Source organism: Physella acuta, unplaced genomic scaffold (assembly GCF_028476545.2).
Source record: "Physella acuta isolate Inbredline_101_S28 unplaced genomic scaffold, ASM2847654v3 ptg000072l, whole genome shotgun sequence".
NCBI lineage: Eukaryota > Metazoa > Mollusca > Gastropoda > Physidae > Physella > Physella acuta.
Window position 1 is genome coordinate 111193 of NW_026731592.1, and position 19821 is coordinate 131013.

The following is a 19821-nucleotide window of genomic DNA, read 5'->3' on the forward strand; positions in this document are numbered from 1 at the left end:
AACTGACGTATATTACAGCTTATTTTCCCGTTCTCTCGCCCCACCCTTGTTATTGATTGGGCATAGGCTTTTCTCATAAAGCAGAGGCGTAGCGAGGGGGGGGGGGGGCGGGGGGGGGGGGCGACATATGTCCCCGGGCGCCGACCTTAGGGGGGGCGCCAAATTGAAAGTTTGAGGGGGGGGGGTGCAAATGAAAAGTTCGAGGGGGGGGGGGGGTGTGCAAATCGAAAGTTTGAGGGGGGGGGGGGGGTGCAAATGAAAAGTTCGAGGGGGGGGGGGTGCAAATCGAAAGTTTGAGGGGGGGTGCAAATGAAAAGGGGAAGGGTCGCTACGCCTCTGTCATAAAGTCGTTCAGTAAAAAAGTAAATTGTAATTTAAAGACTACCGTTGATAAGCTCAATGGCTTCTGATTAAAACAAGTTAATATAAAATTCTAGTGACAATTTAAGCGCAATTTCCTTATGTTATCCATAACAATTTTTAATTTTTTTGTGACCGAACGAAAGGATATTTTTTTGCGCTAAAAAAGACAACTATATTAACCTACATCAACGGAAATAGTTTTATTTTAACGAGTAGGCCTACACGATGCTCAGTTTAAAAAAGAAATATCATCCTAGGCCTACGCGATGCTCTGTTTAAATGTTCTTAATTAATTTGTTGTGACCGAACGAAAGGATATTTTTGAAAACTTTCTTCGGCAATATTGTTCTAAATTATGACAGGAATCGATTGGTAAATGTTTCAAGTCGCTAAGTGGTCTGGTTGCCGAGATATGGGTCAAAAACTGCATTTTTTTCGAGGTTTTTTGGCTTTTCCGGGAAATCCAGGAAGGAATTCGGGGAATTTTTTTAGCCCACAATCATCCTCTGAACTTGCTTAACATATTTGCTTTTGGAACTAGTCCTCGATATTGCTTCGTTGAGGAGGAGATACGACTTAAAGCTGCGGACATACATCCATTCATTCATCCATCCAGAAATGACGAGTTAATAATTGCAATTGTCGAGTATGGAAATTCCGCTAAAAAATGTAGCAAATGATTTAGACCAACCCCCGGCCTCCCACCTTACATGGAATATTTGTTTTGTTTTATTTTATTCCAAATTTAGTTATAGTTTTTACTTTCTTCGTTTTCTCATTTTCGTCCTACTATTTTCTTTTCTAAAAGAAGAGAGCGTTTCATGTTTACAAAAATGGCTGCAAAGTTGAAAAAACGAGCCCTTGCGGAGTTTAGTTATGTTGTAACGGTAATAGATTACTGTCGATGCTACTTTCATTAATTATTAGTCACCCAACTTCTAGTTTAATCCATCTTAATTATTTAATTTGGTAATTTAACTTTTAAATAAAGCCCCTTGTGTTCTGAGGCGTCTAGTAAAAAAAGTAACTTAACTAGATCTAGATCTAGAGGAGGGTAATCTATCGTTTTAGCGTAATCAATTCGGCTGCAATAGTAATGTGCGGGAGAGGTAGCTGATGAATATATTTGTTTAAATAAGTTTATTTAAGTCAAATTTTACAAAATATCACAGATAATTGATTTAAAATAACAAACAGTGACCAAAACAATTTAAATAACATGAAACTAACTTTAAACTAGGTGTTTGAGATAAATATTAGTAGAAAAAAAACAGCGGCCATCTTTCCAAATAAAATTTAGAGTAGTTTCCCTGGATAAAAATGTCTATTCGTATGTATATTGTGTTGACTTTGTTGTTTAATATACATACCTGTCTTGTTTAATATAAGTAAGTCAGAGGGCCGTCTTCTTATCTTTAATTTCATTTTCAAGTGAAATGAAGGCTATGTATGTATGTACATTCCAAGATCTCAAAAAATTTTGGGAGGTCCAACATTTACTAAACCCTTTTGTACTGATTAGGGGTCGTCCATAAATGACGTCACAATCGTAGGGGGGAGGGGGGGGGGGGGGTCGGTAATTTTGTGACGATGTGTGATGACGGGGAGGGGGGGGGGGTTCAGATGGTGCTACGTCACACTTTTGCTTTATAGATAAGAAAAGTTAGAAAACGAATTTTAGACATTATTTAGCTTTTTAAAAAAACAGTTTTAATAAATTATAATAGGAATTGATTAAAATACTATATTTTGACATATTTCAGACAAGATTTTGGAAAAATATCAATGTTTAAAAAAAAAATCAACTGCAATTTTGAGGGGGGTGGGGGGGTGTAGGCTGATGTGTGACGTCATTTTAGGGGGGGGGGGGGTCTGGCTTTTTGTGACGACGTGTGACGGAGGGGAGGGGGGAGGTAAAAATCATATTAAAAAAGCGTGACGTCATTTATGGATGACCCCTTAACTTGTCAATTATTAGGTCGTCCATATTCCTCATAAATGACGTTGGACTCAAAATATGGGACGGTGTAAAAAATTTTTTTTCAAAAATGATGAAGAATATATTCGTTTTCGTTAGAAATTGTGATTAAGGGTTCGGGTATAGTAGAACTGCGATATGATATTAAATCATCATCTTGCTTTTAGTAACTATTGGGTGAGAGGGAAATTGTCGGGAAAAGTATGATGTCATTTATGGGCGATCCATTTAATTAAGCCTAGTTGTTTATTGTGTCTGTAGACATTAGTCTTAGGCCTACACTTTTTCTGAATTAAGATTACTGTGTTTTTTAAAATAGGTTCAAATTTTAATTAGTTACATTTGAATACCACATGGGTTTTTTTTTCTTTGCCTTCTGCTGTCATCAGTTTTTGATTTCTTCAGTAGTCAATGTTTACCCCTCCCCACCATCCATTATTACCAAAAAAAAAAAACACCCACTATATGTGTCATAGCGTAGATATATAGAAATAGACTAGACGAGTAGAGGTTACTAAGGACGGTACGAACTTGACGGTAGACGATTTGGTGCGAGAGTATTGTGCGCGTGTTCAATAAAATATGTGTGGCGTGAGTGTGACGTGAGCATGGTGCGACAATGTACCGATGACGTAAGACGCAGCAGTGAAGTTAGTTGGGGGTTAGATATAGTAGAAGACTGACGTATTATTTGATATTGTGAAAATGATCTATAAGTGTGTGTTAATTAAGTTCATGTTATTTCATAAACTAAGTTGTTGACATTGTTAATTAGTGTCTGCGGAACATAAGAGTGATTCCCGTCCTCCTCACGAGTATAATAGTTGCCGTATGAATAGTAGTAGATCAGAATATATTGAGATTATATATAAATCGCCCATCACAATATAGTGATATCCCACTCTAGAAAAAAAAAAAAACTAGATCAACGTATAGTTCGTAGGAAAATTAGAATCTATCACTTATTCGTCTGTTAAAAAAAAAAAGAAATACGTCATTTTTCTCAACCACGCCGTTTCATCCCCCACTAAGCACAACGTCACAAAGTTCGCGGCGCGCGTGACGTCATTTGTCATTAGGCTAATGTTTAAGAAAGATACCGCGTAATTAAAAGAAAATCAAAACAGGCCCTAAATCACTATGGCGATGAGACTTTAACGACGTTTAGCCTGACGAATAGATCTAAATAACCTTAGTTCGGTGAATTATATTGGTGTTTAATTTATTACAGTGGCATGATATTCTCCCTCTACTATACAAATTCACGTGCTTTTAATTTCTGCAACCTGCTGCCCTGAGACGTTCGGCTCTAAAATGCCCGCGACACAGCGGCTTCGGTAAATGCATTTAGGTTCCCGGTCCCACCTATAAACGTCTGTCCATTAAGCTCCACGCAAAACGTGTGATTAATATATGGACATAAGCTAGTGGTGGTGTCAACAGGGGCCAAGCTCAGGTCTTAAAGGTGCTCCGCACTTCATAAAAGACAAAATTGATGTTCAGATATCGTCGGACTCAGGCGTTTTGCCGACGGCCGTACTCCTAATGCACAGTCTTAGAGGCTGTCCACTGCTAACACTATTTTATGTTAAATTCAAGCCTATACTGAGCTGTGGCTTTACATTAGCTCAGTGGCGTAGCGAGGTCGAGTGTCACCCGGTGCGGCACTTAATGGTGTCACCCCCCAGAGGCGACAAACTTTCAATTTTCGATTTGTCCCATTTTACCTGCTAGTCAATAATTGTCGAATATTGTTGACAGGAGCTACTTGGTTTGAGCCTTGTTGTCAGAAGTTATTTCATTTGGAGTCAATATAGTGCGGCCTATTTTCGTCGGTAGGCATTTAGTGGCAGGCCCTTTTTGGCGGGGATGATGTGCTGAGGTTGTTTAACACCGCTTAGTACAACAGGCATGCAATAGTTATGAACAAATGTATGCATGAAAACGAACGCTTTATGTTCCTCATTTTCACTGAGCACAGCTTTATAGAAGATTCCAAAATAGACGTCACGCATCCCCCCCCCCCCGACCACCCTGCGTAAGTTGCAGGGGCGGAACTACAGTGCCGCCAGACCCCGCAATGCGGGGGGGCCCACGACGTTTAGGGGCCCAATTCCGACCAAAAAAACAATGAATTTTCTTTTCATAAATAATGTTTTTCGTGCACCTTGATAGTGGTTTTGTAAAAAACAAACAGGTCTACTATAGCAGTGATTGTTCTACAGTAACTAACACACACTGTTGCGTAGAAAAATATAAAATCTACAAGAGCTCTGCTTTGAAAGATAGGCAAACGTTCATACTACTTCCATGACTTACTGCCCTTCATTAAAACACAAGTGCCCATAAACCTCATTTAAATAGTTTTGTACTATGTAAATTAAAGAGCCATTTATTCTCTTATTTATTATTTAAATGAGGCATACTAAAGAATTCTATAGCTATAAAAATTAATGTATTCAAAACTAATAATATAAATACAAAAAATCATAAAAATAAACATAACGCGAGAAACCATTGCAAAATCAAGCTTACGTGTTTATATAATTTTGACCAGCCAACACTATTGTGGCAATTTTCGGTAACCATAAAACGTAATACAAACATTTGTTAAACACGATTATTACGGGCCCGAAATGAGTTCGGACTTATTGTTGACTTTGATGTCTGGTTCGTTATCTCAGAGTGGTTATACATTGCTATAAAATTGATTAAAATACTCAGGTAATAGACTATTTAAAATTTAGAGGAGCGGGCTACTTATATATATGTATGTATGTATGTATATATATGTATGTATATATATATATATATATATATATATATATATATATATAGGGCCTATATATATATATATATATATATATATATATATATATATATATATATACATATATATATATATACATATAGGGGGGGGGGGGGCCAAAAAATTTTTTTGCGGGGGAGCCTTTTTTTTCTAGTTCCGCCACTGGTAAGTTGACGTCACATTAGCATTGCATATGTGACATCGTTTATGGGCAACCCCAAAAAACTCATTTTGGGTATTTGGTATCAACATTTTGACAACAAAGGTTATTCAAAATGTATATAGGACTTGACATCTACCCTAAATGACATCGCACACTTAAGGGGTGGAGTAACTGGTTTTGAGACGACGTTTTACGCGGGAAGAGGGAGGGGTAAGAAACGTGAAACGTTATGTATTTCGCCTAATACAAAAATGCTAAAAATATTTTTCATTAGAATTATGGCTTGACTTTTTAATAGACAGGACAAAAAGGTAATTTTCAACATTACGACTATTTCGTGACGGCGAAAATGGGGGGGGGGGGGGGGTTAAGGTGAAGAGAGGTCAAAAACGGGACGTCATTTGTGATTAAATCACTAATTAAAGGAAAAAAGCATGAAAATATTAAATGAAAATAGGAAACAAACAATAACACAAACAATAAGAATGAACTCAAACTAATATTTAAATAAACATTAGATATGTAGTGGTAGCTCTATAAAAATAGGGAGTATCTTAATGTATAAAAATTGCATCTCATAATAATAATTATAGAACTGATGTTTATTGTCAGTCAATTAAATTGTTTAAAGGGCAGAATTTAAAAAAAAAACGCATGCTTTGTATTTAAACACAAGACTAACCTATTTAACAGCAAACATCAATACATTTCCATACAAATAGAAATTAAAGGGAAATGACTCAAAATAATATTTTCTTAAGATGGCCGCTGTTTTTAATAGCAAATTTAGTATCTGTAACATCGTTGTTAAACTTTAATTTCCTGACATTTTTATTGATTTAAACCTTAAATGTGGTTTAATATTCAATTATCTTTAGTTATTTAGTAAAATATGCAAAAATATATCCATATTTAAGCCATATTTATTAGTTACCTTATCCCTACATTACTAGTGACGGCCGAATTGATTACGCTAAAGCGATAGATTACCCTAGAGGAGCTTACACTTTTCGGACACACATAGCGAAAAAACGCAACGTAAAAATTCCATGCGGTCTCATTCAGTAACCGCTTAACATAGAAAACAAAAAAAAGTATCATATCTATCCGCAACCATTCTACTTTAATAATGTGTGTGTCATTTTGTATTCATACGCATAGAACTTAAGCTATTCTTGTTATAGTGACTGGGGGGTCTTAACGTGTGTTCGAACACATGTAATACAGTTTTACATGTGTTCGGACACCTTTACCCGTCATCGGACATAGCACTTTTTGTTCATTTAGAATAATTTAAAGTCAATTTAATGAATAAAAACATATATTATATGCATTTATATTGTGTTATTGATTGTTTGTGAGGTAATTTTAATAGTATAAAACCTTTTTCCCACACTCCCAAAGTTCATCCCATTCAGCCATTGCGGCTCGCGCAGTACGCTGCTAAGCCAGCCAGGTCACATGATTCCCCCTCCTCTTTCGCATTCCACTGCCTTCTTGACCTTATTTTGACCCTTTCCCTTCAATAACCAGCCCCTTTTATGCTCTAAATTCTTATTTAATAATATTTTTGTGTTGCTGTCCGGTCCCATGTAAGGCCAAATAAGTTAGCGAACACCCCTTTTTTATTGTTCAAGCACAAAAAAACCCATTAACCTTGACATTTACGATGTTCCATACATATATAGAAGCTATTTATAGTGTAACCTTTTAGCTAAGCATTGATTGGTTCAAGTTTTGCCCCTAAGTCCAACCCTAGGTCACTTCATCCGGCTGGTGTAAAAATAGAAATGTGCGTACCATGCAACGTTAAAAAATTTCTAAAAATAATTCTTGAGAAAGGAAACGGAAGTACTTGACACGGAAGTGTTCATAAATGAACAGTTTACGTGCAGGCGCCGTGGTTTCGCGTGAGACATGCTAATTAAAGTTTCTATGAGCCAAAAACCGACGAAGTGTTCGCTCCTACGTAATTTTTGGTGTGTGTCCGAAAAGTGTAAACTCCTCTAGATCTACTTTCATTTCAGTGAAACAGAAAAGTGAGAACTTATAATATAATAAACATTTCAGTGAAAAGTCAGGACTAAAGAAAAAGTGCTAGATCTAGATCTACTAGAAATCTAGATCTAGATCTTTCTCATTAAATTGGAGATTAAAGTATGCCCTAATTTGACCTACTCCATTGCAAAGTATATCGATCTCCATTATTTGACAACACACCACAAATGTCAAAGCCTAATATTGCCTAATAATTTTGAGACTGAAATAATAAAAATTAAAATAATTCATATAAAAACTTTTCACGGTGATGATTATCAAGAAAAAGTGTTTATTTTTATATACAAAGTTGAGATGCCAACCACTTAAAATTGCACTCAATTTCCACATAAATTGCATTTATTACTTTTGGACTTAAATTGCTCAATTTTTTTTTTGTGGTACAGAAAGGCTGATGAATCATATATTAATAGTCTCACATTGAAACCATGATGAGATTGAGAGAGATAAGCAGTGTGTTTTCATTTGTCATAGATCTAGATATGATTCTAAAAAATAAAAAAAATAACTGGAGCGCGATGTTAAAGGATTTCAATAGCACCTCCGTATTTGCAGCCAGAAGACAGACTGAATTTACTTATACTTACTACCTAGAACTACTTCTACTCCCTACTACTTAATTAGTACTATTACTAATTAGTTATAAATTAATTAACTACACTACTACTTACTGACTACACTAGATCTAGAATTATTCTAGGCCTTCCAAAAAACACTGAAAAAAGTGAATAGTCATATTTTGTAATTTAATGAAAGTGAAAGACCCTGATTTTGAAAAAAACTATTTTAGTCTTGTTAGCCTACATTTTAATACTTTTAAAATTTTTAATGTAATTATTCCTTAGCTTAAAATAAGTTAAAATACTATTTAATACTAAATCCATTTTTATGAATAAAAACTCAAAATAAATTGAATCACCATGAGCATTAATTTAGATCAGCTTAGGCTTGCACTTTCATTTTGTATTTTTCTAATTTATTATTTTGTAATTATTGCAGGAAGAACCACCCCAACCTGTAAAAAGGTTAAGACTTATTCAGCGCTCCGTTGCACCCACCATCTCACTGAACTTGTCAAGTGCAAGCTCACCCCAGGAAGTTATTTTTATTCTTCTTAAGCTAGAAGAAAACTCACCGTCAGAGAAGGAAGGGGCAGAGTCGGTTTACAATGAACTCTCTGAGCACTTGGTTGGAGAACGTGATGCTATAGTTAGGTGCAAGATTATTTCAATGTTTGCCAAGCTTGCTCTGGTCCCTGGCTTCAACATACAACTCCTGGCTGATGATTTACTCAACAAAATAGGCTCAGAAAGTTTGTTTCTTTTGTTTTTTAAATCCGGTTTTTCATAAATACAATTTTCTTTTAAAATAACAAGGTGTTTGAGTCAATTTACCATAAGATAACTTTTGAATAAATAAACTGTTTTTCTTATCCTGGCAAAAACAAGTACCTGAAACTTGAAATAATCAGTTAGCTTGTTTGTTTAAATAAGTTTAGCTTGTTAATTGCAATTAAATTTCCTGAGATCAAGTTGATGTAAAAAACATGCAGTTTTAGTTATTTTCATTCTAGGCTCACATAAAGTGCTTGGTCAGCTGTTTGTCACTGCCAGGTCTGTCAGTCAGATGTTCTCTCCCAGCAGCCATAATATTCAACGCTTTATGAGGGCGGCATTTAAGGTAAAATCCTGCTCAGTTAACCTCCCAATCACACACTTACCATTACATTGCTTTTAGCAAACCTTTTACAATTTATGTTCAAATATTAAAAATAGAAGGTAAAAGCGGCTATGTCTATCTGAATGACATTGTGAATTTGCTAAATTTTATTTGATGTAAATAATTCTTAAAATATTTTTTTACCAACAGGCATTCTTCAGACTCTAATTATTACACCCTGTTTGTATTTTAGCATGTTTCTAACAGCGATCATCAAGTGCGCAGAAGCTGTTTGCAGCTGATTGGCTGCCTGGCATCGTGTGAACAACAGCGGAAAGATACACCAGCATCTCCTGACTGGCCTGTGTCCATCCAAGAAGTTTTGACCAGATACATCAGCGATGAGGACCCTAGGGTCAGATGCAGTGCTTTTGAGGCAATGGTAGGGTTAGGGTTTACATCTTCCTAGTTATTTGCTTTACTTTAGATTGTGTTTTTAAACTGTCAATGACTTTGTTGTTTTAAAACTTCACAGCTGACACTACACAACAGTGGTCAATATTTAGGGCTATCTGTTTACCAACAAGCCTGCTCCGCCCTGCAGGATGACTACGAGGGCGTGAGATTAGCAGCCGTCCAACTGATCTGGGTCCTCAGTCACCTGTACCCAGAAAGGTCTTTATTTGATTTCTTTTTTTAACGTCAGACAAACTTTTAACTATTAACAGGCCACTTGATTTATCAAAAAAATTGTTTTCATTAAGAGAAATGTTAGTTTCAAAATTTTCTTCCAGTTTTGTGCCTGTGACAGATTCAGCTGAAGAGCTCAGACTACTGGATGATGGGTTTGCTAAGATTTGTAGCATGGTGACAGACATTTCAGTCAAAGTCAGGGTCAAGGCCTTGCAGCTATTGGTGGGTACAATGTTGTGTTGTGGGCACATTTGTGTTGTGTTGTGGGCACATTTGTTTTGTGGGCACATTTGTGTTGTGTTGTGGGCACATTTGTTTTGTGGGCACATTTGTGCTGTGTTGTGGGCGCCTTTGTGTTGTGTTGTGGGCACCTTTGTGCTGTGTTGTGGGCACATTTGTTTTGTGGGCACATTTGTGTTGTGTTGTGGGCACCTTTGTGTTGTTGGAACATTGGTGTTGTGGGCACATTTGTGCTGTGTTGTGAGCACATTTGTGTTGTGGGCACATTTGTGCTGTGTTGTGATAACATGTGCACTGTGGGTACATTTATGTACAGTTTAAAATTCAGACAAACTAGTTTTGTTTTTGTGTGAACTCCAGTGCAAAATGAAAACATTGCTGACATCCGAGATTTGTTACTCCCCACTTAAAGTTTTATCGTGTTGCTAATCTTGTCTTCTCTCCAGGGGTCCCTTCATCTAGTGAGCCCCAAATTCCTGGAGCAGACGCTAGACAAGAAGATCATGTCACAGTTGCGGGTAAGTTTGATCACATGACCTCTCACTTTCATGTACATGTGTTCTAGGGGTTTTATAAACACAGCTGTCATCCTGTATGGGTTGCTCAGTAGCAATCTGCCTTTATTCATCAAACTGCAAGACTTATTTCAACTGTGTGGGCTGCTTGAAGTTGAAAGTGGACACACTGGCCAAAACATAAGGGCTAGGTTTGAGGCTTAATTCAGTTTCAACTTTGTAGAGTGTCTTGTAATGGAACAACCAATCCTAGACTTTGTAGAGTGTCTTGTAATGGAACAACCAATCCTAGACTTTGTAGAGTGTCTTGTAATGGAACAACCAATCCTAGACTTTGTAGAGTGTCTTGTAATGGAACAACCAATCCTATTTAAATCAGATCCATTTATTTGAAAGAAGCCTAGGTCAAATGGGGGGACTGCATGCTTTAGCAGTAGAGCGCTAGACTGCTAACCTGAAAATCTCGAGTTCACACAGTTCACGTTAAGGAAAGTAAAGGCGGCCTGGCATAGTGTCAAGGTCACACAAATGGGTGAACTCTACTTCACTAGCCCCATGGACCACCAGGTTCTAAAAGGAACTTTAGATGAAATGAAGATAAGTTTTAAAAAAGGAAGAGAAGCAGAACTCGCATGAAAAAGAATAGAAGTACATAAACCCTTTCTGTTTTATACAGGCTTTATTTTTATAACATAAAATAGTTGATTGTATCTTAAAATCAATGTAATGAAATAACCTTTGTTCAGCGTAAAAGGTCTGCCCATGAGAGGGCCAGAGAACACTTTGCCTCGGGTGAGTGGTCAACTGGTCAAAAGTGGGCAGACGACGCACCCAAGGAAGACGTGGACCCTGACTCTGTCAATCTACTCAGTATAGGCGCCTGTGGGGCTTTTGTTCATGGGCTGGAGGATGAATTTTTAGGTAAAGAGTTTACTTTAATGAAGGTCTTACATTTCATTAATTGTCTTATGCATAAATTATATTTTAATAAGGGTTTTACATTTCATTCATTGTCTTATGCCTAAATTATATTTTAATAAGGGTTTTACATTTTATTAATTTTTTATGCCTAAATTATATTTGAATGCAGGTTTTACTGTTTATAAATTGTGATTGTAAATTAAATACATTTTTGTATCTTAAGGAACATAACAATGGTTATTTTGTTTTTGTCTTGCTTTAATTAATACTGCATTTATTTCTTTTCAAATCAGAGGTTAGAAATGCTGCCCTTGATTCACTCTGTGAGCTGGCCTCCAATTCTCCAGAGTTCTCTGCCCTTTCTCAAGACAGCATCATAGACATGTTTAACGATGAGATTGAGAGTGTCCGGCTCAACGCCATCAACAGTTTACGTAAAATCAGCCACCACCTACTGCTGAGGGAGGATCAGGTGGAAATAATTTTGGGGGTGTTACAGGTAAATCAGGCTGCTCTAAGAAATGTCATGTGAACCCAAGTCTAGAATCCTATTTAAGACTCTGTGAAGGCAATGTGGTTATGTTGAATTGAACTTGAAAACTGTTTGATTTATCTGGCAGGATTTCTCCCCAACCAGTCGTGAAGCTTTGAGGAACTTGCTGGGCCACATCAGGCTTGCCACAAAGAACTGTGTCAACATGTGTGTTATGGCGCTGCTAGACAACCTGCAGAGGTACCCACAAGACAGGGTTTCTGTATGGAGGTAGGTCATGGGGGTTTTGTGTAGGGTAGGTCATGGGGTTTTTGTGTGTAGATAGGTCATGGGGTTTGTGTGTGGAGGTAGGTCATGGGGTTTCTGTATGGAGGTAGGTCATGGGGGTTTTGTGTAGGGTAGGTCATGGGGTTTCTTTCTGGAGGTAGGTCATGGGGTTTGTGTGTGGAGGTAGGTCATGGGGTTTTGTGTAGGGTAGGTCATGGGGTTTCTTTCTGGAGGTAGGTCATGGGGTTTCTGTGTGGAGGTAGGTTGTGGGGTTTTTGTGTGGAGGTAGGTCATGGGGTTTTGTGTAGGGTAGGTCATGGGGTTTCTTTCTGGAGGTAGGTCATGGGGTTTGTGTGTGGAGGTAGGTCATGGGGTTTTGTGTAGGGTAGGTCATGGGGTTTCTTTCTGGAGGTAGGTCATGGGGTTTCTGTGTGGAGGTAGGTTGTGGGGTTTTTGTGTGGAGGTAGGTTGTAGGGTTCTGTGTGTAGATAGGTCATGGGGTTTGTGTGTGGAGGTAGGTCATAGGGTTCTGTGTGGAGGTAGGTTGTAGGGTTCTGTGTGGAGGTAGGTTGTAGGGTACTGTGTGGTGGAAGGTTGTGGGGTTTATGTGTGGCAGTACTCATGGGGTTTGTGCGTGGAGGCAGGTCATGGGATTTGTTTGTAGTTAGGTCATGGGATTTGTGTGTAGCAAGGTCATAGGCGTTGTGTGTGTTGAGTTTCTGTGTGTAAGGAAGTTCTATATCTTTCAACCCTCACTTGCCACACCATTGTTACCTCACCTGTACTGTGATGTTTACAATTTTTGTCCAGGTGTTCCCAGCAGCTTGGCACCAAACATCCCGCCCACACCTTGGCTCTGGCGCCAGACCTGCTTTGTTTACACCCGTACCTGGACACACCTGAACCAGACATGGATGACCCAGCGTGTATCCTTGCTACACACACATATATATACACACCATGCAACATATCATTCTACATACACTTATCAAAGCACATTTTTTGAGCTAATTTCCTAACGTACATTTGTAACTTAAAGACAAGTTTATGCCAATAAATTTTAAGCGCTATCAAACACAAAAGAAACTTGTCCAAAAAATGTAAAACACAGTGTTCAGCATTGATTTCTTTGACTAGCACAGACATCACAGTTCTTGTTCTAGTGTTCAATGCAGCCTCCATCACCCCCTCAATGGTACCACTGTTCCAGGAACATACACGACGCCACTACTCTTACCTCCGCTCTTGTTTACAGGGCTATGTCCCTATCATCCAGGTATGTCCCAGTAAGCCGTGTATGTCCCTATCATCCAGGTATGTCCCTACATCCGGGTATGTCCCTGTCTTCTGGGTATGTCCCTTTCATATCCTTTCCTGACCATGCCTGGTTAAACAACATTTATACAGGGTCTAGTCAGTTAAACAGTATGAACACAATGCCATGTCCTCTTCATTATCAACCCACACCCACCTCCCCTAGATATCAATTTTTTTGTAGCCTCATGTCCATATTCTTCTCCTGTCCTGTCATTTAGCAATTGCTAGCGCTTCCCTTTTCATGTAATCATTTGAGAACTTTTAGTTTGCTGTTTTCCACGTCCAAATTGTGTTTATATCTTTCTGCAAAATTTGTTTTTTCTCTCCCCTGACTATCAGAGTCTTGAAATGGTGGAGCCAGCCCAAGGTGTGAAGCATCAAGTGACCAGCAGCATGGACACGAGCAAGTTCCTGGAGGAGCTCACCCACAGGCTGCGTAACATTGACTCAATGGAGTTCTCATCTGTTGTCTCTATACTAGAGGTGGCTGTAAGGTGAGTACACTTTGTCGTGTCCAGATTTTGTTTAATGTAAACAAACATCTTTGGGCCCAGTTGAGTGTCTTCATCTACTCTGTTGACTGTCTTTATCTACTCTGTTGACTGTCTTCATATACTCTGTTGACTGTCTTCATCTACTCTGTTGACTGTCTTCATCTGTTGACTGTCCTTATCTACTCTGTTGACTGTCTTCATATACTCTGTTGAGTGTCTTCATCTACTCTGTTGACTGTCTTCAACTCTCTGTTGACTGTCTTCATCTGTTGACTGTCTTCATCTACTCTGTTGACTGTCTTCATCTACTCTGTTGACTGTCTTCATCTACTCTGTTGACTGTCTTCATCTACTCTGTTGACTGTCTTCATATACTCTGTTGACTGTCTTCATCTACTCTGTTGACTGTCTTCATCTGCTCTGTTGACTGTCTTCATCTACTCTGTTGACTGTCTTCATCTACTCTGTTGACTGACTTCATCTACTCTGTTGACTGTCTTCATCTGTTGACTGTCTTCACCTACTCTGTTGACTGTCTACATTTACTCTGTTGACCTTGTTCATGTGTGTAGATCATTGAAGTCCAAATTGAGCACTACTTGCCATTTTGTTCTGACAGAGACTTACACCAAGCCAAACAGTTGGACCAGAGAATCTCAGCATCAGCGGACTGTGCCAGCATCTTTCTGCAGGCTCAGCTTCTTCTCACTAAGGTAATCAAACTTAATTAATGAGTTAAAGCTAATTGTTTCAACATCTTCTAAGGTAATCAAACTTAGATAATTAATGAGTGAAAGCTAATTGTTTCAACATCTTCTAAGGTAATCAAACTTAGATAATTAACGAGTGAAAGCTAATTGTTTCAACATCTTCTAAGGTAATCAAACTTAGATAATTAACGAGTGAAAGCTAATTGTTTCAACATATTCTAAGGTAATCAAACTTAGATAATTAACGAGTTAAAGCTAATTGTTTCAACATCTTCTAAGGTAACCAAACTTAGATAATTCATCTTCTAACTATATACTTAGATAATTAATTAGTTCTGCCTTTTTTTTTAATTTCTTCTAAGGCAGTGGGATTTAAACTAATTAATGATGAAGAGCTAATTGTCTGAGCTATTTCAAACTTAGGTTTGACGCAGTGGTAATCATTCCACTTTAGAAACAATGTACTGCTAATGAAATATAATCAAAACTAAGTTTTAATTAGAAATTAGATGTACCCATGAAGCAGAAAATAATAGATTTTTCAATATTTTGTTATTAGAATGTCTTAGCATCAGAATTGGGCAAATTGCTAACAAGATTTTGTTTTGTTCCAGTTACTGACCCGGGTCAACGACCCTTCCCAGTGTGACTCAGATACAGATGGGGTGAACTCTTCAGTGGAGAAGGTAAACCCTACCAGAAACAGAATAACTGAAAACAATATACTACAAAAATGACACATTATATTTTTTCTTTTGCTAGTAAATTTTTATGATTATTATATGATATTAGTTTTACAAAATTGATTACATTTTTATGTGGAATTTATTAAAATGGAAATGAGTTTTTTAGTGTGCAGAGAAAAGGGAAATAATTCATGGCATATTGATGCAGGTTATCTATCTTGTTGAACCCACAGATCCTAGAGCTAACAACAAAGTTACAGACCATGTACCTGGGCCTGACAAGTGACCTGATCTGGTCAGTTCGTCAGCTGGAACTTAAGGCCCTCACCCTACAGCTCGTGGTCACCTTGAGCCGGGGCACCACGGAGGAGAAGAAGAGGATGTGTGAAAGTTTTAAGCACTGTTTGACTCACATCAACAGGTAGCCAGATTTTTATTAATTCACATCAACAGATAGCCAGATTTTTATTGACTCACATCAACAGGTAGCCAGATTTTTATTGTCTCACATTAACAGGTAGCCAGATTTTTATTAATTCACATCAACAGGTAGCCAGATTTTTATTGAATTATATTAACAGGTAGCCAGATTTATATTGAATTATATTAACAGGTTGCCAGATTTTTATTGTTTGACTCACATTACCACAGGTAGCCATATTTTTATTGTTTGACTCACATTACCACAGGTAGCCATATTTTTATTGTTTGGATAGGATTAACAACTTGCCAGATTTTCATGCTGAAGTTTTAAAGTCCCCAAAAACAAATTGTAGAATATTTTATGAAAATAATTTTACTTATTGGCCTGTAATGAAAAAAAGAATTGTGCTATTAGACCTACAGCCTGCATTCAATTTAAAACACCTCAGTTTATCTGAAGAACTGTGTCTCAATATTAAAAATTAAATTTATAAAGCATTTTTTTAAAAGTAATAAATATTGTCAAAGGCGCATGAATTGATTGTGCTGATATGGCAGAGCCTGTCTTTGACTATGGCAACTATACACTGGGATCGATGGAAAGGATTGATTTTACCGTTTTTCTATAGCTTTATATTCTCTGTCCTATATTAGATCCTGACACGAAACTTTTGATATCAATTACCTGCTAGAAATTCAATTTTCTAATCATTAAAATAATTCTTAATTAGTTCCAAGTCAAATGTCTTTTTTGCTGTTGTCCACAAAATTTATTCTTTTATGTTAATTACCACAACCATGATATTATCTATATATATAATTCTCTTCATGGGGACCATGTGAGACACAACGTAAACACACACCGCAACTCCCCTGCTCTCCTAGCATATCGCCAACACCCTCATCCCCACCAGTCTGGCGAGCTTTGGTTTACAATCGTTGAGCCGGTGTTGGTTTCACAAATTATGAATTGCTGATAAGCAAAAAATAAAACAACTAGATAGCGACGTATGCTACGTTGCGGGTCAGCTCATAATAATTACGTAAAATTTCTAAAACTCTAGAAGACACAGCACCTCTCTGACCTTGACCCTCAGATCCAGCGTGTTGTTTGTTTGCTACACAGGTCCATGGAGACAGAAACTGGCAAGACAGACGTGCTGACACACCACCTGCTCGCTCACCTTGACCTTATCGACCCAACACACCTGCAGGGTACACACAGTGTGCTGCAGACCGCGCTCGCCATCTTACGACCCAGCCCAGTCCCGCACCTGCGCGGAGTCAGGGTAATGCATGCTGTGTTGGAAGAGCCAATAGAAAACCAGGAAACTGCAATCAAGATGGCTGCTGGATTGACGGCAGGGCTACGGGTGGTGGGGGTGGTGGAAAATATTACAGACGTCAAGCTGGTTAGGATTCAGGTTTGTGCTTAGATGCTGGTGTAGTATTGTCTAATGCTGTATTGTGACACTGGTGTAGCATTGTCTGATGTTGTATTGTGACGCAAGTGTAGCACCATCTAATGTTGTATTGTGATGCAGGTGTAGCACCATCAAATGTTGTTGTATTGTGACGCAGGTGAAGCACCACCTAATGTTGTATTGTGATGCAGGTGTAGCACCATCTAATGTTGTATTGTGACGCAGGTGTAGCACCATCTAATGTTGTTGTATTGTGACGCAGGTGAAGCACCACCTAATGTTGTATTGTGATGCAGGTGTAGCACCATCTAATGTTGTATTGTGACGCAGGTGTAGCACCATCTAATGTTGTTGTATTGTGACGCAGGTGTAGCACCACCTAATGTTGTATTGTGATGCAGGTGTAGCACCATCTAATGTTGTATTGTGACGCAGGTGTAGTACCATCTAATGTTGTTGTATTGTGACGCAGGTGTAGCACCATCTAATGTTGTATTGTGACGCAGGTGTAGTACCATCTAATGTTGTTGTATTGTGACGCAGGTGTAGCACCATCTAATGTTGTATTGTGACGCAGGTGTAGCACCATCTAATGTTGTTGTATTGTGACGCAGGTGTAGCACCATATAATGTTGTTGTATTGTGACGCAGGTGTAGCACCATCTAATGTTGTTGTATGTGACGCAGGTGTAGCACCATCTAATGTTGTATTGTGACGCAGGTGAAGTACCCTGACCAACAGAGCCAACTGGTGAGTCCCCCGTCATCCTGCTGGACACGCTTGAGTAACCTTCGATATAGACTGGACACAGAAGTGGTCATGTCCCACGCCCTCTGGTCAGGTAAGACCTACCTCAATATACAGCTGCTCACTAGGTCTTCACCTAACCTCTGACCTTCAGGTGTCTCAGCTGTAGGTCAGTTCTCTTGGTTAAATATCTCACTCTGTCTCACCACTTTTCACATTTCTTACTTCAATACTTGTTTCTTGTCTCACCACTTGTCTTGTCTCACCATTTGTCTCAAGATTTGTATCACCATGTGTCTCACCATTCGTATCACCACTTGTCTCAACATTTGTATCACCACTTGTCTCAATATTTGTAACATTACTTGTTCTAAGTCTCACTATTTATATCACCACTTGTTTCAAGTCTCACCATTTGTATCCCTACTTGTCTCACACTTTGTATCTCTCCCTTACCACTCTACACCCCACCACCATCCCCACCACACAGAGAGCTGTAACATTGAAATCTCCCTGGTGGTAGAACCATGCAGCAGCTTCAGGCAGCTCTTCAAGAAACCTGCCATGGTGGAGCTGGTCACCCCGGTCAAGATCCTGGTCTCCACCAAGGCCCACAAGTTTTAAGCTGGTCACCCCGGTCAAGATCCTGGTCTCCACCAAGGCCCACAAGTTTTAAGCTGGTCACCCCGGTCAAGATCCTGGTCTCCACCAAGGCCCACAAGTTTTAAGCTGGTCACCATGGTCAAGATCCTGGTCACCATGGTCAAGATCCTGGTCTCCACCAAGGCCCACAAGTTTTAAGCTGGTCACCATGGTCAGATCCTGGTCACCATGGTCAAGATCCTGGTCACCATGGTCAAGATCCTGGTCTCCACCAAGGCCCACAAGTTTTAAGCTGGTCACCATGGTCAAGATCCTGGTCACCATGGTCAAGATCCTGGTCTCCACCAAGGCCCACAAGTTTTAAGCTGGTCACCATGGCCAAGATCTTGGTCATACCCGGTCAAGATCCTAGTCTCCACCAAGGCCCACAAGTTTTAAGCTGGTCACCATGGTCAAGATCCTGGTCACCATGGTCAAGATCCTGGTCACCATGGTCAAGATCCTGGTCTCCACCAAGGCCCACAAGTTTTAAGCTGGTCACCATGGTCAAGATCCTGGTCACCATGGTCAAGATCCTGGTCACCATGGTCAAGATCCTGGTCACCATGGTCAAGATCCTGGTCTCCACCAAGGCCCACAAGTTTTAAGCTGGTCACCATGGTCAAGATCCTGGTCACCATGGTCAAGATCCTGGTCTCCACCAAGGCCCACAAGTTTTAAGCTGGTCACCATGGTCAAGATCCTGGTCTCCACCAAGGCCCACAAGTTATTAGCTGGTCTCCATGGTCAAGATCCTGGTCACCATGGTCAAGATCCTGGTCTCCACCAAGGCCCACAAGTTTTAAGCTGGTCACCATGGTCAAGATCCTGGTCTCCACCAAGGCCCACAAGTTTTAAGCTGGTCACCATGGTCAAGATCCTCAGTGGGGGACTAAATCTTTGATATCGTAATGCTTGAATCAAGTCTGGCCGACCAACTTGAAACAGATATACTTGCCATGGAACAAAATGTTAGTTCACATGATAGACTGCTTGCATCAAGCAAGGCTATTGGTGTTTTTTGGGCATTGTTTTATCTGAAAACATGTATTTTGTTGGACACAATTTTGTTGTGTTTGTAAAAAGTGTAATTAATTGTTAAAGAGATTAAATAATTTTGTGGAATTTATGTGAACTGATCCTAGAATATTTTTTTTTTAAATTTAGCTCAACTGCCCAACTGTAGGCCTAGGTGTATACTTCTACTTGTCTAACTGA

At 38.9% G+C, this 19821-nt stretch overlaps 1 protein-coding gene across 1 annotated transcript; it reads left to right on the forward strand.

Moving 5' to 3' along the window:
- Positions 1-1181: 1181 nt before the first annotated feature.
- LOC131952546 (integrator complex subunit 4) lies at positions 1182-18769 on the forward strand. The gene is made up of 19 exons (XM_059315268.1): positions 1182-1250; positions 8371-8683; positions 8945-9051; positions 9284-9472; positions 9566-9705; positions 9825-9945; positions 10410-10481; positions 11225-11399; positions 11693-11898; positions 12020-12162; positions 12970-13085; positions 13302-13435; positions 13816-13970; positions 14590-14683; positions 15295-15366; positions 15600-15787; positions 16916-17213; positions 17935-18055; positions 18452-18769. The coding sequence occupies exons 1-19, from the start codon at positions 1185-1187 to the stop codon at positions 18583-18585; spliced, it is 2844 nt and encodes a 947-aa protein (XP_059171251.1). The 5' UTR covers positions 1182-1184; the 3' UTR covers positions 18586-18769.
- The last annotated feature ends 1052 nt before the right edge of the window (positions 18770-19821 follow it).